Below are 25,728 nucleotides of genomic sequence, written 5' to 3'. Positions count from 1 at the left end.
CTGTGGGTACAGCTGTCCTAGGCCCCGGCTACTTGAAGGGCCCTTGCAGCTAATTTTGCCCACCGCAACCCTCCTGACTGCCTCTGCTGCGCTGCGCTCAGTACACTGAACAAAGCAGGTCCCGGAGCACAGGCTTATTCAACAGAGGATGCCGGAGGCCTATTAAAATGCTGCTTTGGCTTTTGAGCCAATCAGAGCTCGAGTACCGGCAGCCAATCAGAGTGGCTGCCGGTACGCAAGCTCTGACTGGCTCACCAGCCTGTGCTGCATTTTAATTCTCCGCCGGCATCCTGAGTTGAAGAAGAATGTGCTGTGGGACTTCCGGGCTGCAGCTCAGCGGAAGAGGAGATGGGGGAGCAGGAGCCGGGTTACGGTAAGTCTTGGGCCCAAAAATTCCTGATGGCAGACCTGTTTTCAGGCATGCCGCTATCGCAAACCACTCGTGTGCACAAAGCTTGTAGTCACCGCAGAACAGGCAGCAGGTGAATGCCTGTCGGGATCCCGGACGCAGGACAGTCAAAAAAAATAGAGACTCTCCCACAACAATTGGGACAGTTGGGAGGCATACCATTAATAATCCAATCCCTAGTTAAGCCATTCACCATGTGAACTAACCTCCATTACACACCACCAATCAGCAAAGATCAGTAGTCGCCAACCTTAACTGAGGTGTGAAAAAAATCTATGTGTGCCAGCGCTGGCTGAATGATTTGCAAGACGGTTAATTAAAAATTCATATTTTAATAACTAAACATAAATTACATTAGACATACACATTCATATAAAAAATATATAAAAATATACCAAAGTGTTCACATAAAAATACCACAATGAATGTGACCTCAGCTTGAATTAGATAGCTGTTAATATAAATAGATCACAGTGTTCCAACTGGTTAAATAATGAGGATATTACCAATCCACAGTTGAATGTGTGTTGCTGAAATTATTTGATGTTGATGGAAAGATGATGATGGAGACGATGGGAGATGTGAAATATTGTGTTTATATAAACGTAGCCCTTAAGTTATCCTGATATTACCAGGACTTTCTGGAACCTTGATGTAATGGCAACTCTGTATACTGGATAATTAGGAGCAAAGGCAATTGTCCCACATGCAATGTCCAGAAGGAGTTGACAGTTTCAAGCAGCAGCAGCAACAGGTGGATGGTGATACCAGTTGGGGGGGTAAATTAAAGGTCAGCTCAACGCGTTTCCCCGGATAAAACTCCGGCTTCCTCAGGAGCAAATTTATTTTTTCTCTAGTAGCAAACTTTTGGGGAGTGACTACCCTGTACCAGCTGCTGATAATTGCGCAACACACAATTTATTTTTCGTTATCTGGGGTGTGAGCTACTCGAGAAAAATGAAACTACTAGAAAAGTTGTTTTTTTTTGGTAATTTCTCTGTGTACCTGGGCCCACCACACCGATCTGACAACCACATGCAGCATGGAGGCTTTCCTGTGGATCCCCTCAGGACTCCCATCTACTTTCCTACTTATCTCTGCGGGAGTGTCAGCTGTGCTGCTGTCTTCCACCAATGGATCCCGGTGGTGTGTATCATCGTGGATCCCCGGAACAATATCCTGTCTCCTATTCAAAACTGACACTGGATACCTCTGCAGCTGCCGGTCGCTTTTGGGTTCTCGTTTCCTGGCTTGTGGTCGTTCCTTATTGCTGCTTTCAGACCGCAAAACTGGCTTTGACCAGGTATTTTAAAACGTTTCTAAAAATGGGTCTGCCAGCTAAAACCCCTTTCGCACCGCATGTCTTTAAACGGTATTTCAATGCAGTTTTTGTCCTTAAATGGTATTTCAATGCAGTTTTTGTCCTTAAACTGTATTTCAATGCAGTTTTTGTTCCTTCACAACAATGAACTCGTTATAACCCATACAAAACAGTGGATGAAAAAAAACGGGTCTGAAACGGGTAGGACCCTGCTTTATTACCGTTTAGTAATACAAGTTCAATAGAACCGGTAAATTCACTCTGCACCTTTCAGACTGCACAAATTACCGTTTTAAAACGGTAAAAAAAACGGCAAAATAACAGGCAAAAAGTGCAGTCTGAAAGGGGTATAAGTCAGGTCCTGATTAGAGGCACTTCATCAGAGGTTACTTCATTCTAGTCAGGGCCGTTTCTAGACAATTTAGCTCCCAGGGCGAAGAAATAAAAATGCGCCCCCCCCCCCCCCAATACATAGCATGGTATTATAGTAATTTCGCGCGCCGAAGGCGCGCGCCGAAATAGGGGGTGTGGCTTGATATTAAAAGGGGTGTGGCTTAATGTAAGGCGTGGTCTAGCAGGAAAACAATTACCTTATATCACACTTTTGCAACCTGCAAGACCAGACATTGGTTGCTGCAGGAATTGTTATTGTCCTCCCGCACTTAAGTTGGCTGGCTGAAGGCCACACAATGACCTAGTACGCCTCACAATGACAGGCTACTTAAATCATTATACACTATTTATCTGTGATGCCAATTACACATTACGCCGTACACTGTGATGACGATTACATATTACGCCGCACACCGTGATGACAATTACACATTACACCGCACACCAAGATGCCCATTAGACCACACACTGTGATGGCAATTACACAATACTCCCCACATCGTAATGCCCATTACACATTATGCCCCATGTGCCGCTGCCGCACAACCGATGCTGTTTACTAATATGCCCCCACAGTGCCAGATATGCCCCCACAGCGCCACAAATATATACCCCACAGTGCCACATATATGCCCCCACAGTGCCACACATATGCCCCCACAGTGACACAAATATATGCCCCCACAGTGACACAAATATATGCCCCCACAGTCCCACAAATATATGCCCCCACAGTGCCACACATATGCCCCCAGTGCCACAAATATATGCCCCCACAGTGCCACAATTATGCCCCACAGTGCCACACATATGCCCCACAGTGCCACAGATATATGCCCCCAGTGCCACAGATATATGCCCCCAGTGCCACAGATATATGCCCCCCAGTGCCACAGATATATGCCCCCCAGTGTCACAAACATATGCCCCCAGTGCCACAGATATATGCCCCCAGTGCCACAGATATATGCCCCCAGTGCCACAGATATATGCCCCCAGTGCCACAGATATATGCCCCCCAGTGCCACAGATATATGCCCCCCAGTGTCACAAACATATGCCCCCAGTGCCACAGATATATGCCCACAGTGCCACAGATATATGCCCACAGTGCCACAGATATATGCCCCCCAGTGCCACAGATATATGCCCCCCAGTGTCACAAACATATGCCCCCAGTGCCACAGATATATGCCCCCAGTGCCACAGATATATGCCCCCAGTGCCACAGATATATGCCCCCCAGTGCCACAGATATATGCCCCCCAGTGTCACAAACATATGCCCCCAGTAACAAACTTACTTGGAGAGGGGAGGGGAGCGCATCGTGCTTCTCTCCTATCCCGCGCCCGAGCTCCTATTGGCTGACAGCGGCAGCCCAGTGACGTGGGCGAGGGGACGGAGAAACGCACGATGCGTTCCCCTCCCCTCTCCAGCGTGGAGTCGGGCGGCCGGGGAGACAGCGGCAGCGGCTGCGGCTGCGGCTGCGGGCGGGGGGGTTAGACTGCCGGGCGCCCTGGCTGTTTCAGAGGCGGACAAGCCGTGCGGCGCCCCGGGCTGCTGCACGGCTTGTCCGCCTCTAGAAACGGCCCTGATTCTAGTTGACTTAGCAGTACTGCAGCTAGGTTCAAAATGACCCAAATTTCAACCATGAGCTACAGGTACTGTAGCTCGTAAGCTACAGGTACTGTAGCTCGTAAGCTACAGGTTGGAGACTGCTGGCATAGATTCTGCCAATAAATTGAAGGTATGTTGATATGTTGCTGGCATAAGTATTAAATATAATTTATGAGCTGAATCAATATCCATGAAATTGGAGGTTAGCAGTGGCAAACGCAGGATTTTCAGAAGGGGGTTTCCAGAGGGGCGGAGCAAAGCACGGAGATGGACACTTAGGTGACCCAGTATATGCCGGGTCAGTTAAAGTATTATAGATAGACCAAATGTATATAAATAATAATAATAATAATAATAATAATAATAATAATAAAATATATATATATATATATATATATATATACACACATATATATATATATACATACATATATATACATACATACATATATATAATACAGGGGCATCAACAGCCGTGTAGACCCCTGGGCATAGCAATGTATTAGGGCCCCTACCGATCCTCCAGCAGTAGGGGTGGGGGAAGCTTTGATGTCCCACGGGTGTTAGGGGGTATTGTATCAACCGCTCAGCATGTAGGGCCTGGATCAGTAATTTCCACTAATTACCCCTTTACTGCACAGATGGTGGGATATGAGGTGGGAGAAGGGGGCATTGGGCTGAATGAAGGGGCCCTGATACATAACTTCCAGGGTGGTAGAGGATGTTTAATATGCAGAGGAGGGGTGTATAGTGGAGTGGGCTTATTATTCATAATTTTCTGGTGGGAGGACAGCTTGCTTGACTGCAGATATCTCCAGTTCCCAGAAATAGATTTCTTAAAAGAATTAAAACCTAGAGAATCTCATCTACCAAATGGTATTGGGGACTAGGGAATCAGAGTTCAGGAGGCAGAGCAATCTGCCAACGAGTATATAAAACTATATACCAGGTGTGTGGAGCTGGGGCAGTAACCAGCAGCTGGAAGGTTGATATCTCTGGTTCTCGGAACAGTAGAGACAAGCTACTAGTGTCCATCAAAGGGGGAGAGTCCCAGCTTTTGGAATATACCCTCAGAAAAACTGTAAGTCAGACAGAACCTAAAATATCTGACTGGGAAGAGCAATTAACAGGCTTGGATGGGGACCACTGTTTGAAGTCAGATATCTCCGGTTCCCAAGGCCCGATTTTTAAAATTCTTGTACCCATGGAAAGAGGGGACCCTCAGCTTTCAGCTAGTGCTCTTAGACTCCTGGGGGTTTTCTGTGTACTCAGAAACCCCCCCTGCGTGCGCTACTGGTTAGTGACATTACTAACGGAGGCTGCATAGGAAACATTAGTGCAATTTCTAAACTGCATTTCCAATTTCTGCAGGAACCAGTCAGCAGCGAGTTCGCCATGTACATCTCCGAATGGGGGGCTGTGCTGTATCCCGCAGGAGCTCGCTGGCACAGTAAGTGGTTTTGCTTCACTTTCACAGATTGTTTTACTGTCATTGTACAATAGTTTTGCTTATTAAATCTTTGAGGTGATAATGTATATATAAAGGGATGCGGTCATTTGGTCTACAGCATAATGGTAGACAGTCATTAAGTCAACACCATTAGGTCGACATGGAAAACGGTCGACATGGTCTAGGTCGACATATGAAAAGGTCAACATGGTTCTAGATCGACAGGTCGTTAGTTCGACAGGTCGTTAATTCGACAGTGTCTAGGTCGACAGTCAAAAGGTCGACATGATGTTTTTCACTTTTTTTTGAGCTGACATGTGCCGACGGGTGGTATTTCATGCCCTACCATCCACTAGGGCGTGGTGGGAGAATAAAATAGTGAACCAAGCGTAGCGAGGCACCGTGCCCGATGCAGTGAAAAACCCATGTTGACCTTTTCACTGTCGACCTAGACATTGTCAAACTAATGATCTGTCGAACTAACGACCTGTCGAACTAATGACCTTTCGACCTAAAACCATGTCGACCTTTTCCCATGTCGACCTAGACCCATGTCGACCTTTTCCCATGTCTACCTATTAGTGTCGACCTAATGACTGTCGACCATCATGCTGTAGACCAAATGATCCCAACCTTATATAAAGGGGGGGCAGCCTGTCCTACACAATTTCCTGTTGGAAAGAAAACAAAAGAAATGTAAAGAACCAATTGTAGGCTGGCCCGCTATAATAAAGTCCTAATATAATATATAATAAAATATATATAATAAAATATATATAATAAAATATATCATTTATAGCCTCAACAATGAATGATAAACAAGCAGTCCCTATAATATGTTTATTTTCTTTAAAAGTCCTTGGTTCATAAAAACTGATAAAACGTCACACAATGCAGATCATTTTGCATAATTATTTCAATTGTAGACATACATATGACCACATCAATGTAGAGAAGAACCATTCTTCACTACATTGATGTGGTCTCAATATTGTCTACAGGGGTGTCAAACACAAGGCCCACGGGCCAAATCCGGCCCGCCAGACCACTTCATGTGGCCCGCGCAGCCGCCACCAGCCTTCACCTTTTATTCTCGATTTTTTTTTAAAACAAGAAAGCCGCCTCTTCAGCGCATGCGCGGCAGCCTACAAGCCAGAGAACGTCTGCCCTCTAGCGCAGTGCCGCCGGTCGTCAACCCCTCCTCCGCTCTTACCTGCTGTATAGGAGCCAGAGAGAGGAAAGAGCAGGTCCGTCGTGGTGAATGGTGCTGCTGCTGCTGTGCGCTCCAGGTCACTTACTGCTGAGTGTGCACTGCACAGTGAGCGGGAGCACGCTGCACCCCACTGGATAGATAGTGCGAGGAGCGCTACTCACAGGAGGGAGGGGGAAATGCGCAGCTGTGTCCTTGGTGGTGGAGCAGCTCAGACTGGAGTGAACGCATCAGAGCGGGTAAGTGTCAAACTCTCTGCCTATGTGTGTGTGTGCACTGGCACATTGCAGCCCATCATTAATTGCTGTGTCCCATGATAATAAGCAGGACATATGCCCTAAGACTGAGTGCTGCCCCCCTGTTCAGGCAGCGTGTGCCCTAATGCACTGCAGTTCACAGCAATAGCAGGAGGGAAATGCTACTGCTGAGTATACAATAATTGAATGCAGTGACAATAATTTATGATAATAAAGAGTGGACACATAGTCCTACAGATACAACCGGCCCTTTGAGGGTGACCAAACTGCTGATGCGGCCCCTGATTAATTTGAGTTTGACACCCCTGGTCTACAGTATGTCTGAGTATTTGGGGGGCCCACACCGCACACACTGCACCCAATTTCTTTTATACTTACCCTCCTGAGTCCCGCAATGCAGGCAGCAGCGCTGCAGGAATCCCTGGGAAAATTTCCGCCACGCTATTTTCCTGGAGCTCTGCACATGTGCAGTAGAGTCACACTCTGGATGGAGGAGGCCACACATGTGCAATAGAATCAGACTCTGGATAGAGGAGGCCACACATGCGTAGTACAGTCAGACTCTGGATGGAGGAGGCCCCACATGCGCAATAGAGTCAGACTCTGGATGGAGGAGGCCCCACATGCGCAATAGAGTCAGACTCTGGATGGAGGAGGCCCCACAAATGCGCAATAGAGTCAGACTCTGGATGGAGGAGGCCCCACATGCGCAATAGAGTCAGACTCTGGATGGAGGAGGCCCCACATGTGAAATAGAGTCAGACTCTGGATGGAGGAGGCCCCACATGCGCAATAGAGTCAGACTCTGGATGGAGGAGGCCTTACATGCGCAGTAGAGTCAGACTCTGGATGGAGGAGGCCACACATGCGCAGTAGAGTCAGACTCTGGATGGAGGAGGCCACACATGCGCAATAGAATCAGACTCTGGATGGAGGAGGCTGCACATGCGCAATAGAGTCAGACTCTGGATGGAGGAGGCCCCACATGCGCAATAGAGTCAGACTCTGGATGGAGGAGGCTGCACATGGACACCCTCCTCCTCTATTAAAGTGCCAATTATAGTACAGCCAGGGTGTTATGTTTTGGCCGAGGGAACTTATATAAAAGTTTCCCCCGGCTGTGGCATGACACCGCTGGCTGTTGGAACCCGGTGCTGGTTATAAAACTACGGGGACCCCTATTTTTTGGTCCCCCGTATTTTTGTAATCAGGACCGGTCCAAGAGCCCGATGCTGGTTTCTTGAATACAGGGGCACCTTTTTTGATTTTTCCCCATCATTCAGGAATCCAGGACCGGCTCAAAGAGCCAGGACCCCATGCAGTTTTTATTAATTATTATTTATTTTTATATTTTATCCACAGTGAAGCCTGCAAGGATCTGACTGATCCGTGCACCCTTCATGCTCGTCCGTATTCGGCAGCCAAATACAAATCCCTTCAGCATCGGAAAATACAAATCCTGAGAATTCAACAGCCTAATAAATGAACTGTATTCTCAGGTCAAATTTCACGACGATCTCGGTCATACCATTTTATCACTTTTGAAGCTTAGTGCATCTGGCCCTCTATCGGCCCTAGAGTGTTTATATTCACCCCAGATGTCTGTGGACTTCTACTGCTAATGATCACTAACTCTACTTGTTTATCTATCCCTACAGATAATGACCCCTGGCAAAGCAGAGTGTCGTACAATACACACACAGTTTGTGTCTAAGGTAATAGCTTAACTATGTACTTGACATTTTTACCACAAATAAACATTTTAAAATTGGGATATTTAGCGTCTATGTTGACAGTCAATAGGTCTACAACATATGGTCGACATTCACAAGGTCAACATAGGCAAAAGGTTGACACAAACAAATGGTCAACATGCAATGGTCAACACTTGAAAAATTCGAAGAGAGTTTTTCACATTTTTCTTTAACTTTTCAGACCCTCAGTTACTTGGAAAGAAGAATTATCTTTACTTGTTTCCTAGCACGGCCACACCGATTTGCATCGGGGTGATCGTGTCGGAAAAATCGCGTCGGTCGCATCGCATGCGACCAAATCACATGCGATGCCACCGACGCGATCGACCCGATTTTTACATTGAATCAAATGTGAATAGGGTCCCTGGGACCCTATTTTACATTGGATTCAATGTAAAGTATTCCCCAGACCCCCAATTTTACCCCCTCCACGCCACCCCACGATTGACGCCAACCCGAAGCGTGGCGAGCACAGCAGGCCCGCGAGGGGCGGCGGTGCGCGTCCTCCGACCTTTTCATACCCCTACTATCTACGTCGGCGTGGAGTCGAGAATATAAAGTGTGGCGAGCGCAGCGAGCCACCGAGCCCGAAGCGTGGCGAGTGCAGCGAGCCCCGCGAGGGGACACGTATAACTTCACAGGTATACGCGTGCGCTCGTCACGCTTAGGGCTCGGTGGCTCACTGCGCTCGCCACACTTTATATTCTCAACTCAACGCCGACATGGATAGTAGGGGTATGAAAAGGTCGGAGGACGCGCACTGCCGCCCCTCGCGGGCTCGCTGCGCTCGCCACGCTTCGGGTTGGCGTCAATCATGGGGTGACGCTCACAATGGGGTTGCCCATGACGGGGCCATATACAATGTAAAATGGGTCATATTGGCCCATTTCACATTGTTTCCTATGTGACTTAATCAAGTCCATTTCATCTTGTGCCATTATAATGGCACAAGACCGACGCGATGCTCCCGATTTCAATGTTAAAAATATTTTAACATTGAAGCCTATGGCAAAATCGCGGGCATCGCGTCGGGGGCCATGTTAATGCACGCGACCGACGCGATGCCCCCGATTTTGCCTTTGCCGGCAAAATGGACCTGATTTCAAAGGAAATCGGGTCCATCGCGGGCATCGTGTACCTTAACTCAAAGGTACACGATGCCCGCGATTGTGGCCGTGCTAGGAAACAAGTACCGAATTATCCTCTGTAAAGGACTTTCTTCAATATTGAGGGCCTGCAAGTTACCGTTCAAGTGATTTCTCCTGTGAATCTGAACTTTAATGGACATTTGTCTGAACTAGAGAGAGTTAATACTAAACTGATTGTGCCCTCTTGTTTACTATATACATTATATTTTGATTCCGCTAACAGGGAATCTGCTGGGAGGAGCAGCTGGGTTCACTAACGCTTTATAAGTTAGTGCAGGATACAGGCATTTTTATTGTTGCTACTAGATCTGGCTATGTATACAGTATTTAATATAGTACTAGATAGTCCTTCTCTGTTTTCTGTCTGCTGTTGGTTCTGGTCCACTCTCCCTCACTGTTATCACTTTTTCATATTTAACCAACTCAGGGTTGCCGGAGAGGAGACTTTCAGCTGCAGTTTGGGGGCGGGGCTTGAGCGTGACGTCTCTAAGCCCTGTCCCCATGATGTAAAATACCCCAATTCTCGGATCTCCGTGGAGGGGGCGGGGCTAAAATGCCACGATTGTGGACATTTTAGCTCCGCCCCCTCCTCTGAGACCCGCGGATTGCTGCATTAAAATGCAGAGGTAAGGGGGAAGACGCCGCAATCAGGGGTTGGCGTGGGGGTCCCCTAGAATCCGTGAGGGTTGCCTTCCTTTCCGGGGGGGCCGGGAGGAGGACCCGATTTTCAGGATCCTCCTGGCCATTCCGGGAGGATAGGCAACCCTGAACCAACTTAAATATACTGTGAAAGGTGCTGTTAATTTCAATGTGAATGAGACCATTATGAGAGTGACACCCCTGTTCTTCAGATATTGCTAAAATATTCTTAAAATGCTATATTTTCAGCCTATCCTATTTTGGGGGAGAACACGTGAGGATCTAAATCATATGATTATAACAGAGCCAATCCGAAGCTGGGAAGGACAAGACATTACATCCTATGGCAGTGTGGTCATGTCTTCACTGGCGGTCATGCAGATAAGTCACACTCAGGTAACTAAGTACAGTATATCTAGATCATACCTTTCAACTATCCCGCTGAGTCCCGCTTAATTGGAGACTGTCCCGCTGTCCCTCCCGTGTGTCGGGGTGGTAGTATTATTAATAACAATAATATTAATAATAACAAGAATCGTACAAATTCAAAACAGGGGTGCAATACTGGGAAATACATACATTTAACAATTTCATGTTTATTATTAAAGCAGATATTTGCTGATGTATTTGGCTTTCTCTACATTGTAGTATTTCTATTATAGTTTACCAGGCTTGGGTTTACATTTTGCACCAACGTTGTTTATCCTCCTGGCTAATATGTACAGCTACATGGCCTGGCACAGTTACATGCAAGCTGGCGTTTGTGCACAAATATCGCTTATTCTCACATTGCACATGATCCCCTGTGAGTTGCAAGAAACTCAAACACATATCCACATGCGGCTGCAGTTTTTCCGTGCACACTATGGAGGTGTTATTATGGCCCCAGGCTGACTTGCATGGAACGCTAAATGGCCTCACACTCTTCAGAACTCTGATATATATATATATATATATATATATATATATATATATATATATATATATATATATATAAAACAGGAATGTGCAGCACTCCAGCACCACTTCTTCATTGCAAAAACGCTTTTATTGAAGACAACGTTTCAATATCTAATCGATATTTTCATCAGGTACCTGATGAAAATATTGATTAGATATTGAAACGTTGTCTTTAATAAAAGCGTTTTGCAACGAAGAAGTGGTGTTCGAGTGCTGCACGTTCCTGTGTTCTATACTATTCCTCTATGAGAAGAATTGAAGGAGGACGTGCCGGGCAAAACCTTTCGTGTATATATAGATATGGGATGCGGTCATCTATTAGAATGAACTTAGGTCTACAGTCATTAGGTCGACCCCACTAGGTCGACTGGCAGGAAGGTCGACCTGACTTAAGGTCGACATGGGCCAAGGTCGACATGACTTAAGGTCGAATTTGCATAAAGGTCGACATGAGGAAGGTCGACTGGTCATAAGGTCGACATGGGTTTTTCACTGTTTTTTGAGCCGTCATGTGCCGACAGGCGGTATTTCATGCCCTACCATCCACTAGGGCGTGGTGGGAGAATAAAATAGTGTGCCGAGCGCAGCGAGGCACCGTGCCGGAAGCATTGCGAGCGAAGCGAGCGATGCGAGGGTCCGATTCTCATTGCCAACTGTGTCCATGTCGACTGTGTCGACATTCGGATAAAAAAACAGTGAAAAACCCATGTCGACCTTATGACCAGTCGACCTTCCTCATGTCGACCTTTATGCAAATTCGACCTTAAGTCATGTCGACCTTGGCCCATGTCGACCTTAAGTCAGGTCGACCTTCCAGCCAGTCGACCTAGTGGGGTCGACCTAATGACTGTAGACCTAAATGCAGTCTGACGAATGATCCCATTCCGTGTATATATATATATATATATATATATATATATATATATATATATATATATATATATATAAAATACAAGTACAGTAATACAAGTACAAGAAATGGAGATATTTGTATTATTATTATTATTATTAATAATAATAATCATTTTTGGTACTTGTGTATTATCACGGCTCCCACGATTTCCATCTTAAGGGATCTTATACAATTTTAAATTGTATACCATTGTATATGGCATACAATGGCATACGATGAGATGAGATGAGATGAGATTTTAAATTGTATAAGCACACTAATGGGTGCTTTCAAGGTCATTTGGCCCCCGTATAAGATTTTTTAATTGTATAAGCACCCTAATGGGTACTTACAATGTTAAATGCACCCCCACGCCACCCCCACTATAAACGCCAACCCGAAGCGTGGCGAGCGGCGGCGGTACGCGTCCTCCGACCTTTTCATACCCCCACTATCCATGTCGGCGTGGAGTTGATTTTATATAGTGTGGCGAGCGCAGCGAGTCCGAAGCGTGGCGAGTGCAGCAAGCGCAGCGAGCCCCGCGAGGGGACGCGTAGTACTTTACATGTATTACGCGTCCCCTCGCGGGGCTCGCTGCGCTCGCCACGCTGCGCTCGCCACACTATATAAAATCAACTCCACGCCGACATGGATAGTGGGGGTATGAAAAAGTCGGAGGACGCGTACCGCCGCCCCTTTGCGGGCTCGCTGCGCTCGCCACGCTTTGGGTTGGCGTTGATAGTGGGGGTGGCGTGGGGGTGCATTTTACATTGTAAGCACCCATTAGGTGCTTATACAATTAAAAATCTTATAGGGGGGGGCAATTGACCTTGAAAGCACCCATTAGTGTGCTTATACAATTTAAAATCTCATCTCATCTCATCGTATGCCATATACAATGTTATACAATTTTAAATTGTATAAGATCGGGTCCCATGGCAGCACATCTCATCTCATTGCATACCATCTTAAGCCTTATGGTATGCAATGAGATGGGATGAGATGGGAGCCGTGATAGTACACAAGTACCTCATTATTTATTGATGCTATTTGTCATAAGTAGGGAAACCTTATTAAGGTGACAGAGGAAGCAGCGTGTCTGAGGTAACAGCCACATGTATCCCCCCACAGGAGATGTCAGAGTGCTTCATGGTTCTGTTTCCATTGCACTTGCTTATCTTGTCCATGGATCATCAAGAGAGAAGATTCATTTATCAGGTAAAAACACATTTTAGCTGTTCATATTCCCAACATTCCCAGGGCCGGATGTATCAAGCTTCAAAAAGTTATAAAAACGGAGAGTGGTAAACAGCCAGCCAATCAGCTCCTACCTGTCATGTTACATGCTGGTCTTGAAAAGTGACAGCTGATTGGCTGGTTGTTTGTCACTCCATTTTGATACATCTGGTCCTCTTCATTTTCTTTCTTTGGCACTGGGAATATTTATGCTGTTACATAGTGCATGGTAAATATAGTATTATTGGATCATGTGCGTGTAACTTGCAACTTTATCCCAAACAAATGAGACTTTTTATTATGCCAGTGGTTCCCAAACATTCTTGAATCACAGCGCCTTTATAGTGTAAGCATTTTTTTTTCAATGTGCCCCTAGAAAAGTAGACAAAAATTGCTGTTTGTCCACATGTTTTATGATTGGCAGCTGCTGGCACTGGTTCTTCCTATTACCTTAACACCAAATAATTCACTTTGGTCCTGGATCTATATTCCGTGTCATCCCTGCAAGCAGTGGCATAACTACTGTAAGGCAGCCCCAGCAGCCGCTTGGGGGAGCAAGCAGCAGTGGGGTCTGGTGGGCTCCGGCACCTGCTCGACGCACTGACATGCTGCTGCCTGCCGCTGCCCACTGACTGAGCACTGGAGGTGAGTCAGCCACAGCACGGGTGCAGCCATGGAAGAGATGACAAATCCACCCACTTATTCAATTGACTGTACACAGAGCCAGCTATTGGCTACTGTGTACAGGATGGGCGGGCGGATGGGCGTGCTAGGATGGCCAGGGATGCGTCGGAGCCAACGGAAGCAGCAGTGTATGCTGGTCTCTCTTCCTCTGTCCTGCTTGAGCTTCTCCATTCACAAACTTTTTGGCAGGAGGGAGCAAAATTTATAGTTACGCCACTGCCTGCAAGTGCCACTTGACACACATCTTTATCATTTTGGACAACAAGATCTTAGAATCATCTTAGACAACTTCTTTGAAAGCTATTAAAGGTCACCTATAGAAATGTAAAGAACCAAAGCATAGATATCCAGCACTTCATACACACAGTGCTTTTCATAGCACATTCATTTAGTAGGTATACACCCAAATGCTCGTGTTCATAAGTAGCCAGCCAGGAGAAATCCTCTTATCTGATCTTTGCAGTTTGAGGGGTCAGCTTTCAATTTGCAGAAAATTTGAAAAACAGCTGAGTAAAATGAGATGGAAATGTGATAGGCAATGTAAAATGTCTATAAAAATTAAGAACAATCCCAATAAAGAAAACACTTAAGGTTTCTTTTTTTTTTTTTTTTTTTTTTTAATTATACATAGTTTTGTTTATGGTTCTGTGGTTATTTGAAAATTGAATGTAGGTTAGCTCAGTGGTTCTTAAACTCGGTCCTCAAGTACCCCCAACATTGCACATTTTCCAGGTCACCTGGCAGGTGCACAGGTGCACTCACTAGTCACTGACACATTTTAAAGAATCCACAGGTGGAGCTAATTATTTAACTTGTGATTCTGTGTAAAGACCCGGAAAACATGCACTGTTAGGGGTACTTGAGGACCAAGGTTGAGAACCACTGGGTTAGCTTATAGAAGCAACTTGTGTAAAGGTTTCTTCTTCTGTTCAAAAGGAAAATCAGTTAAATCATAACACACAATTCAATTGGGTTGGTAGACTTGTGGTTGTTATGATAATATCCTAACATAACTTAAAACTATATTGGAGTGCCTTTTAAATAACTCTTCAATAAAATTATATTAATGACATACACACCAGTGCAGTATGTATTCTCTGCATTGATCCCTGTGTACTTGCATATGTCTTACTGTCACATTTGCAAGACTTATTTAAATACACAAGGGCATATTCATATATATAGCAGCCCACTTTGTGCTTCTGCGTATTTTGGTAGGCTGGTCCTGCCCACGCCTCCATAGGCTGTATGCCAAATAAGCCTCTGGGGTAGATGTATCAAACTTTGCAGATACAGTACCAACCATTAACTGTCATTCTAGTTAATAGTAAGATTCTTTAGTAGATTCTTATGGTTGGTAATGTATATGTCACCAGTTGATTTCTCTCTGACTGAGGATTGATACATCTCCCCCGCTGTCAGTTAGCAGATGGAAATATTTGAAACTGGATCCTGCCGCTTCTGCTCTCAGTAAAGCCTGCCCCATTATCCTTTGGTGGAGCAGTGTATATATACTCGCTTCTCGGCCTTTTGGCTAAGATCAAGTGTAGTACCTGTTCTTATCAGTGGGTATGGACTGGCCTCTGGCAGAGAATAGAGAAAGGCTGGACTGAGTAGCTGCTCTGATGGGCGGAGGGTGTGGGACCCCTCTTTTTTGCCTGGGTGTGGTGAAAAGTCTGGCTGAGTACCTTCACCTCTGCCAGTGGTAGGAGGTGTTGTTTCCGTAAACCCACTGGTGAGAGGGGGGGAGAAACACTGGGCCTAGTAGTTTGGCTCTCTTGACGGAGTTCGTAGCCCCCGAAGGATGAGACAGCGAAAGGCTCAGTCTAGAATATATTCCCAAGGAGCGGAGAAAGGCTGGGACTGAGTAGATGGCTCCTGTTCCAGAGGTCCGTAGCCTCTGATGGGGAGACCGTGAAAGGCCCAGCTTAGTACCTTAACCTTGGAATCGGAGAAACACTGAGACTGAGTAGATTGCTCTTCCGAGAGGGCCGCAACCCCTAAGGGAGTCTTTCGAAAAGCCTAGTGGAGTACCAATTCCCATGCCAGGGGCTGGAAAGTGCCCTATGATGGGAGCAGAGAAACACTTGGTTGGAAGCTGATCGGTCGACTGCTTGGAGTCTGAGGCTGCACTGTGCCCCCGGGGAAACTCGGGGGTGCCGAACATGCACGGGTGATCCCAAAATCACCATGCACTAGTAAGCACTAGCACTGCGCACTTCCCTCTAGGTTAGCGCTTCACGTCTTTACCTTATCCTTTTGGATGGGGTAGGACAATTTTTCACTCCCCCACCCCGGCCTTCTGGCTGGGGTCCTCTTTATTATTTATTTCTCTTCTTCTTCACGTTCGTGCACTTTCACGTTTTCTGTTTTCTGTAGTTTGTCACGTTTTTTTGGGTAGTGTGGTCGACCCTTACGGGCCTTCCATTTCCCCAATGGGGAGAGCTTCGGTCCCCCCGATGACGACCCCGAGCCGAAAGGCGGAGGGAAGTCTACAGAGTGTCTCTCCAAACCTTTGGGTGCGGAGGACCCACCGTCCTAACCCTTCCGGGGGTTGAGGAATGTGGGTCTCTCTAAGCTTCGGCGAAGAGGACCCACTAATCCCTATTTTCCTCTCTTCGGCCTTATGGTTGAGAGGGTTAGGGGAAAAACGGGGCCCTTCTCCTTCGAAAGAAAGCCCACTTCGATCGCACGGCCCCCTTTGCACGTGTTTAGGCACAGCACTGGTGGTAGGGAGCACACCTCGGGCTCCTGAGTTTTTTTCAAACTCATATGTACTCCAAGCAATGTAAGCAGGGACGGCTCTACCCTTTGGGCAGCTGCCTAGGGGCTCCTCAATCTGGGGGGCGCCATTGAGTCTGACTATCACAAAATTAAGGATGACTCTGAAAGAAGCATCCTCATTGAACTTGATGCAAATAGCAGGCGTTAAACTTCTAAGATGCCACCTCCACACTTTCACCTGAGGTTCTGGAAATTAGTATTGGTATGTGGGTGGTGAATGCAGTAAGCTTTAATTTTCACCTTGCACCGGCGCTGGATGTAAGTAAAGGCCTTATACACACAGGTGGCTAAGGCTTTGTACACACTGAGCAATTTGGCCTATTGATTTTGACTATATAGTTAGTTAATGCAAATTGTACAGTGTTTGGTTGCACCCCATCCCAGTTCGATCCTGATGTGTGACATCGGAATCGAAAGTAGAAATAGACTGTGCAGCCCAATATAATTCTACTATCTCGGAACAAGGGCCGCTCCCCCCCCTCACACATGTATGCCGTCCCTCCATCCCTGTGAACTGATGCCGGCACCCAGTGGCGGCTGTCAGTATCAGATTGATATTGGCAGCCACCACATCGGCCCGTGTGTACACACCATTTTTCCTACCATCCCCTCACTCTCTGTATTACTTTGAATAAGAGTAGATGGGTAAAATTTGCTCTGATGGGAGTTCTATTTTACATTGGATGTTGCTATGGGTAACCAATCAGATCCTGTCTATTATTTTCTAGAAGGTTCTAAATAAATAAGAAGTAGAGTCTGATTGGTTGCTCATAGCAACATTCTATGTTAAATAGATGATAGCATAGGTCTGCCATTTTTACTCACCTCATATTCACATAAAGGCCTTTATTCAGATTTGAGCGCAGTACAAATTTGTTTAGAAAATGGGCAAAACCATGTGCACTGCAGGTGGGGCAGATGTAACATGTGCAGAGTGAGTTCGATTTGTGTGAGTTTATTTTGTTTCTGTGCAGGGTAAATACTTGCTGCATTATTTTTACACTGCAATTTAGATTTCAGTTTCAACACACCCCACCCAAATTTAACTCTCTCTGCACATGTTACATCTGCCCCATCTGCAGTGCGCATGGTTTTGCCCATTTTTTCAAACACATTTATACTGCAATCAGATCTGAATAAGGGCCTAAGTGGTGCAACTTTACTCTTCCCTTTGTAACAGCAACAATTTTTTATCAGTTCAGCATACCTCCCAACTTTGCGAGATCAGCCGTCGGGACGCTGCTGCCGCGCGCCACAATTTTCGGGGACGTGGCCTAATTTGGGGGCGTGGTCTATACTCGTGGCTCCCCCTCGAGGCCACGCCCCCATTTTGCCACTATGGGGGCATGACCTAGAGGCTCTGTGAGCCTCTAGCCATGCCCCGAGCCCCCTGGCTGCTGGAATAAACGCTGTGCGCATGCGCACAGCGTTTATTCCCCGCTGCTTAGCAGCTGACAGGGGGGACTCCCAACAGCCCCCCCACACCGCGGGACACTGCCACCCGCGGGTGGGACAGCGGGACAGGCCCTGATAATCGGGACTGCCCCGCTAAAATGGGGACTGTTGGGAGGTATGGTTCAGTCCAGTTCTCTCCAGGAATCGTGTTGCTACAAAAAAGCGCCATTCTTTAGATTTTCATATATAGTTTGTATTTATTGAAACATAGGAGTGGATATGCTGTCTGTCAGAGTATACTCAGGCCACAGGGAAGTTATTGGAGGGGACATAAGTTTTCTGACAATGAGTCACAGGTATACGGTCGTATTGTCGACAGTCGACCACACTTAGGTTGACAGTCATTAGGTTGACACTGTTGGGTTGACAGGGGGAAGGTCGACATGGTTCTAGGTCGACATGGTTCTAGGTCGACAGGTGTTTAGGTCGACATGGGACAAGGTCGACATGGGTTTAGGTCGACATATGCGTTAGGTCGGCATGGGTTAGGTCGACAGGTCGTTTGGTCAACATGGGTTTTTTCACTGTTTATTGAGCCGACATGTGCCGACAGGCGGTCTTTCATGCCCTACCATCCACTAGGGCGTGGTGGGAGAATAAAATAGTGTGCCGAGCGCAGCGAGGCACCGTGCCCGAAGCATCGCGAGCAAAGCGAGCGATGTGAGGGGCTGCAGTTCACTTTCAACTGTGTCCATGTCGACTGTGTCGACATTAGGGTAAAAAACAGTGAAAAAACCCATGACGACCTAACGACCTGTCGACCTAACGCATATGTAGACCTAAACCCATGTCGACCTTGTCCCATGTCGACCTAAACACATGTCGACCTTGACCCATGTCGACCTAGAACCCTGTCGACCTTCCCCCATGTCGACCCAACGGTGTCGACCTAATGACTGTCGACCTAAGTGAAGTCGACAAAACAATCCCACCCGAATCACATACACTGAATAAGATGAAGGCTTGGTTTTTATTTTGTAGCAGGTAAACAGCATTCCAGGTAAACAGCTATAGCAAGGGTGGTTACAGCATTGCAGCATACAGATGTCACAGCATAGCACAAACTCCTCAGTATGGTCCAGTGATCCCTTCCATAGCCCACACCCCTGGCCTATCACCTGGGCAGATATTCCACCATCAGGAACAATGACTTCCTGTCTCGGAAACACTTATATCAGAAACCCACAGGTGCTGCTTATCAGCCCAACCCTGATCACATCAGTTAGGAAACCTGGACTGGATCTAATTTTCCTACTGCTGCTGCAAAACCCGGTCTGGATTTTCCACATGATCCTTATGTGGAAATATTTTGCATCTGCGACAGTACTATAAATTCATACTATAAACAGTAGAATCTGATTTTATAGCTTAAAGTTCGTCAGCTGTCATTTAATCACTTCAATGTTCGTTAGGAAATGTGTATAAAGAATAACCCAGCATCTAATTTAAATTGTTCTTGATATGAGAAGTCACCTTTGATTTGTGTGACCTGTATAATACCATTGTGCTTGTAGCCTTGTGGATACAATTTGGGCAGACTATGGTGACTTCTAACATACATATCATTTCTAATAGGCCAAGCAGTAATTCCATATAAAATGTCTGTAATTTCCTGGTTGCCAGGAAAATCATAATCATTTAAAGGCTTGTCTCACATATCAAATGATTTAGCACAGTGGCGTAACTATCGTCCCGCAGCCCCCGCGGTGGCGGGGAGGCGCTGAGCGGGTGTGGGCGCCTGGGGGGCTGCGGGACATAACTTGCTGCCTTCTGCCGCCAGCGCCTGTGCCGGGTCCCAGCTCTCCCAAGTCCTGGCTACTGCTGCTGCAGCGCTGCTAATACGAATAGTGACACTCGGAAAATGGCTGCCCCCATACTGCAGACAGTTTTTCGTCTGCTTTTTGTAGGCAGCCATTTTCCAAGTGTCACTTTTGATTAGCAGCAGTAGACGGGAGAGCGGGGACCAGGCGCAGATGCGACAGGAGGTAACGTCTCATCCACCCCTCACCCCGGCTCCTCTCCGCACACCCCGGCCCCCCTCCGCACACCCCGGCTCCCCTCCACCACACCCCGGCTCCCCTTTACTGGGTAAGGTAACGGCCGCATTGGGGGGGTGGGGGGCGTTTGTTACTATATCTAGCCGAGGCGCCCCCCTGCATTTTCGGCAGGGGGGAGCAGAATTAGTAGTTACGCCACTGATTTAGCATTTACAGTCTCAGTAGTAATACATGCAATAAAGCTGGAACGGTTATAATTGAACCTTCCCTAACCGTGGAGAGTTTATTTGATTGCAGGGTCTTCTGCCTCTGTCTGGAATGAGAGTGGTCTTTGCACAAACAAAGACTGGCTATACCTTTGAACTCAGTGGTAAGTAATTAGACGTAAATGTATTATTGATGTTTATGTATGTACTCTACAAATCAATGTCTATTATTGTGTCCTGGAACAGGCCAAGACTATCCTAGTACACAGGGCCGACGCCACCACTAGGCAAATCTAGGCATTTGCCTAGGGCGCCAGCCACTGGAGGGCGGCACTTCGACCCTCGCCTCTCGCATGGAGGCTGCAGGGGTGTCCGTGCCGGGTACCTGCGGCACTGTGTGATCTGGCGGCGGGCTCCCTGCAGTGGTGCGCGCTATCCGGCAGCCAGACGGCGGCGCGTGAAGCGCTGCTGGGTTTGAAAACATTCCGCATGCTGATTGGCTGAGATTCAGCCAATCAGCGTGCGGCGAGTTTTCAAACCCTTCAGCGCTTCCTGCGCTACCGCCTGTCTGTCGGATTGCGAGCATCACTGCAGGGACCCCGCCGCCAGATCACACAGTGCTGCAGGTACCCCCCCCTTAGGCACCGGGGCGCCCCACCCCCCCTCGCCTGGAGCTCTCCGGTGCCTTGCACCGGCCCTGCTAGTACACATAAACCACTTACAAGTACCACAATTAGCGGCGACTGCAGAGGTGAGCCTCACCTCTGGAGCAGCCACTGACCAAAATCCAGAGACGGAACTTGTGTGTGGTGAGCCCAGGTGCAACCCCCCCCCCCCAACCCAACCCAAGTCCAACCCAAGTTCACAATATACAACACGGCAGTGGGTGACAGGGAGAGGCAGAGGGTGACAGAGAGAGTTAGGGGGATGCAGAGTGTGACAGGAAAAAACAGTGGGAGACAGAAAGAGGTTGACTGGAGCAGCAGTGGGCCACGTAGTCCTCAGGTACTCGGTGCTCCAGTGGTAGTCCTGCCTCTCTCTACCACAATCGGTTTCATTATGAAATTATATCTCCCCTACCTGAGTCCTTCTGACTGGGTTTTGCTTTGATCTCAAATGCTGATGGTATTTTGCATAACATTCTTTATAGGACCGATGATAGAAACCCGCCAGGTGTCCTGCCTCAGTTCTAGTGAGAGGAGTCATTGGATTTCAGCACTACAGGAGCATATTCAGGAAGCCAATACACATTGCTCTCCCGCTTCCCATCCAATCAGCATCTTATCATATCTGGTAAGTTCAGGTGTGAGACGGAGACAGCAAGAACACAAACACATCAAACATCGATGTCTGATAGGTATATTATTGGGCTGATGTTTCATCATAGTTTGTTCTAGGACTAAACCATATAGAGGGGAAATCTCAAAAGTCATTTATGTATGGAGTTCCAAAAATTGATTCCATTCAAGCTTGAGTTTGGATTGATGTTACACTTAGAAATGGGGCATGCAAGCACAGAGCAAGTACAGAGAGGTGTGTATGCATACAACATTGGCTATAGGGATGTTGATCCCTCCAACTGCTTTGGCAAACGCAGGATTTCTAGAGGGGGGTTTGCAAGGGGTGTGGTATAATTACCCGACAGTCGGGAGCGCAATGAAGCCCCTTGCGGGCTCGATGCGCTCGCCACGCTGTGCTCGCCACCTATTTTATTCTCCCTCTATGGGGGTCGTGGACCCCCACGAGGGAGCAGTCGGGATTCCGACGTCGGAGTAATGACTGTCGGAATCCCGACTGTCGGCATCCGGCACCTGTTTGCAAATGCATTCCACAATCTCCCATTCTGCGGAATACTGGTGCAAATGGTAGACTAATTTAGTACTGGCCCGGAGAATACAGTATATGTACACATTAGTCTTTTATTATACATTGCATATATATATGGTCTATATAGTATAGGCTGTATCAAATATATTTAATTTAAATAACAAAAGTGGCCAGGAAAAGGTTAAATATCTGATAATATATAATTGCACACAGTTAATAGTACATGTAAGAGACAAAAGTGCACTTTATATTCTCACACCTCATTGTAAGGTGCCTGTCTCTTCTTCTTGGTAGCTACTCTCTTGTCCTGTACTCTGATTGAGCCCTAAGATCCACACACACAGCAAGCTGCTACCACTGGCCAACCACTGGCCAACTTTACAATTTATAAATACTGTCCAGACATAGACGCATTGGGGTTTATTTACTAACATGGAAGTTCAATTGAAGATGGGTTATTGCTACAGGCAACTTATCAGACTGTGGGCCAGATGCACTAAGCTTCAAAAGTGATAAGATGGAGAGTGATAAACAGACATCCAATCAGCTCCTGTCTGACATTTCCTGTCACACAGCCTGTGACATGGCAGGTAGGAGCTGATTGGCTGGCTGTTTTATCACTTTTGAATCTTAGTATGTGATGTCATGCCATCACCGCCGCTAAAGTAATGAAGAGCCACTAAGAGGAGCAGGCTCTGTGCTTGCTGAAGACAGGTGAGAGGGGGCTGGAGGGACTCCGAGGTGGGGAAGCTGCTGGAGGGACACAGGGCATGGAGCTGCTGAGGGACATAGACAATTAGCTGCTGGAGTGACAGAGACAGATGTGTATAAGCAGCACAACTTTGGACATTATGTGTATAAGGGGCACTTCTATGTGATTTAATATGAATCAATGGCACTACATGCGGTGTAATGTGTATATGATTGTGCTACTGTGTGTTGTAATTTTAATTGGAGTTATTATTGTGTGACCACACCCCTTCCTTGTGAGACCATTATCCCTTGGGAGGGAGGTAGGGCACAAATTCCCTGGCACTGGTTTAGGCTCTGTTATGGTATAGGAGTTCCACCACCTCTCGAGGACCACTTTAAGCCCTACCTATAATGCTGTTAAGATGACCCAGTGTACAAATACAAAACATGTAGGGCGGGATGTTCAAAAATCCGCAGCCCAGCTCCGCCCCCCCTTTGCCGCTCATCGCATACATAATTATCGCATATGCTGTAATGTATGCGATAATTATGGCAAAGGACAGCTCTTGTGTTAAGAGCTGTCCTTTGCGGTGAGAGTCGCCGGGTCCTGGCGGCTCCCCCCTCCCTCCCTTACCCGGCGTTGCTGCTGCTGCTGCTGCGCCGGGCTCTCCTCCTCCCTGCACCCGGAAGAGGATCATAGTGCAGGGAGGAGGAGGTCACAGGTTCGGGCAGCACAGCTCTGTGCTGCCTGGACTCAGGTGAGGGGGGGTCGGTGCCGGGCAGCGGGGGTCGGTGCAGGACAGCAGTGGGTCGGTGCGGGGTGGCAGTGGGTCGTGGTAGAAGCCCATAGGCCTGTATGGGGCATCGCCAGATTTTTCTGGCGATGCCCCCCGTCACGGTAACCCGGTGGGGAATGCTTAGAGCATCCCAAAATGCGGTAAAAACCCAATAACTGGGTTTTTACAGCATTTTTACTTTAGAGAATCTCCCCCGTAGTCTCACATCTGCAAGCATAATATCTAACTGTATTTCAATTCTTTGAAGTTGCAGTTTGACATCAATCCTCCAGGTGGCGATATTTTCATACAGTAAAATAGCCAGTAAAGGTTTAGCAGACTACTTACTAAATGTTATTCTGCAAGTAGTGATTTACAGGGGAAAAAAATGATTTATTTATGAAACAAGGGTACAGAACAACTTAGTGTGTTTGCTTTATTCTCGGCAAAGCATTAACATTTACAAATACAGAATATAGAATTGTAACAACAGAGTTTGATTGCTAAAGCCTTACAGCTACACAATGATACCATGTGAACCTCTATTTACAAGCTGAATTGTTTCTCCACATGCCACCACGGTAACACTAGTAATCATTCATTGGTTATGGGTTCTACATTTCTGGTATTCTTGTGGTCCCCCGGAGTTGCAGCCTTACACAATGAGAAATGCAGTGATGTACACTCTGATTGCTGTATCTGCACTTATTTCTCCCATAAACTGAAATTACACATAAAATGCTGAATTTCATCATTATTAATACTCTCCGGAAATAAAAGGACAGTTATGAAGGACATGATTCACCCGCAGACGCCTTCTTCCTGTCAATCACCTATACGACGTGCGAATAGAAAAAGTTGCAGAACTTTGTCGCAGAATGGCGTAACATGGGCGGTACACAGGCCAAAAAATTAAACTTTTTTGGGGGGGGATGCAATTATTTGGTCTACAGCATGATGGTTGACAGTCATTAGGACGACACCATTAGGTCGACATGGGTCTAGGTCGACATGGTTCTAGGTCGAAAGGTCATTAGTTCGACAGGTCGTTAGTTCGACAGGTCATTAGTTCGAGTGTCTAGGTCGACAGTCAAAAGGTCGACATGGGGGTTTTCACTATTTTATGAGCTGACATGTGCCGACACGCGGTCTTTCATGCCCTACCATCTACTAGGGCGTGGTGGGAGAATAAAATAGTGTGCCGAGCGATGTGAGGGGATGCGGTGCACTTTAAACTGTGTCCATGTTGACTGTGTTGACATTCAGGTAAAAAAACCAGTTAAAAACCCCATGTCGACCTCTTGACTGTCGACCTAGACATTGTCGAACTAACGACCTGTCGAACTAACGACCTGTCGAACTAACGACCTGTCGAACTAATGACCTTTTGACCTATAAACATGTCGACCTAGACCCATGTTGACCTTTTCCAATGTCGACTTAATGGTGTCGACCTAATGACTGTCGACCATCATGCTGTAGACCAAATGATCCCAACCCCTTTTTGATTGCAAGCCATTCGCAATTTGATTGAGTGGAATTCGGCATTTGGAGGTATTCTGAGAGTGTCTGAAAAAAAACCAGGCGTGCCCAGGAGTTTTCAGGCAGGATGTTTGCCGCCAGCTCCGGCCTCATCAGCCCGTTGCTATTGCACAGGTAGAGTAGGTTTTGGGTTATGCCCACGCTGCGCAGACATATCATTAGATGGAGAGTGAGTTGCGAATGGATTTGTAGCTATTCGCCAATCGTGTGATTTTCGCAAGCCACTCACAGCCTTGTACATGGCAGGTTTTCAATCTGGTTTTCAATCTGGTGGGGCGGCAGCTATCTGAACGCAAGGCTCTGCTATTTTGCAGAGCAGAGATCAGGTCTGAATGACCCCCTTACTTTGGTGGTAATGATGCGTTATAAGAACCGTTTCCACCAGCTGCGCTTATTAAAACCATGAAACTATAATATACAGATGGATCAGCTCTCAATGGATCTGCTCATGGCGATAGAATCGCCAACCGCCACCCCG

At 46.9% G+C, this 25,728-nt stretch overlaps 1 protein-coding gene and 1 pseudogene across 2 annotated transcripts in view; both read left to right on the top strand.

Moving 5' to 3' along the window:
• The window catches only part of LOC146042954 (putative pleckstrin homology domain-containing family N member 1), a 70,577-nt gene that overhangs the window by 30,683 nt on the left and 14,166 nt on the right, over nucleotides 1-25,728 (top strand). For both annotated transcript variants that reach the window (XM_083163249.1, XM_083163250.1), the window contains exons 2-7: nucleotides 5,112-5,190; nucleotides 8,316-8,372; nucleotides 10,448-10,594; nucleotides 13,182-13,268; nucleotides 20,504-20,576; nucleotides 21,563-21,705. In XM_083163249.1, the coding sequence (XP_083019375.1) occupies nucleotides 5,112-5,190; nucleotides 8,316-8,372; nucleotides 10,448-10,594; nucleotides 13,182-13,268; nucleotides 20,504-20,576; nucleotides 21,563-21,705 (586 nt within the window). The remainder of the gene's footprint in view (nucleotides 1-5,111; nucleotides 5,191-8,315; nucleotides 8,373-10,447; nucleotides 10,595-13,181; nucleotides 13,269-20,503; nucleotides 20,577-21,562; nucleotides 21,706-25,728) is intronic.
• On the top strand, nucleotides 15,485-15,691 carry LOC146044461 (U2 spliceosomal RNA; annotated as a pseudogene).

The sequence above is a fragment of the Crinia signifera genome, chromosome 19 (genome assembly GCF_055691185.1).
Source record: "Crinia signifera chromosome 19, ASM5569118v1, whole genome shotgun sequence".
In the NCBI taxonomy this organism is placed as follows: Eukaryota; Metazoa; Chordata; class Amphibia; order Anura; family Myobatrachidae; genus Crinia; species Crinia signifera.
The sequence above is the reverse complement of the archived record's forward strand: the minus strand, read 5'-3'. Positions and strand labels throughout refer to the sequence as shown.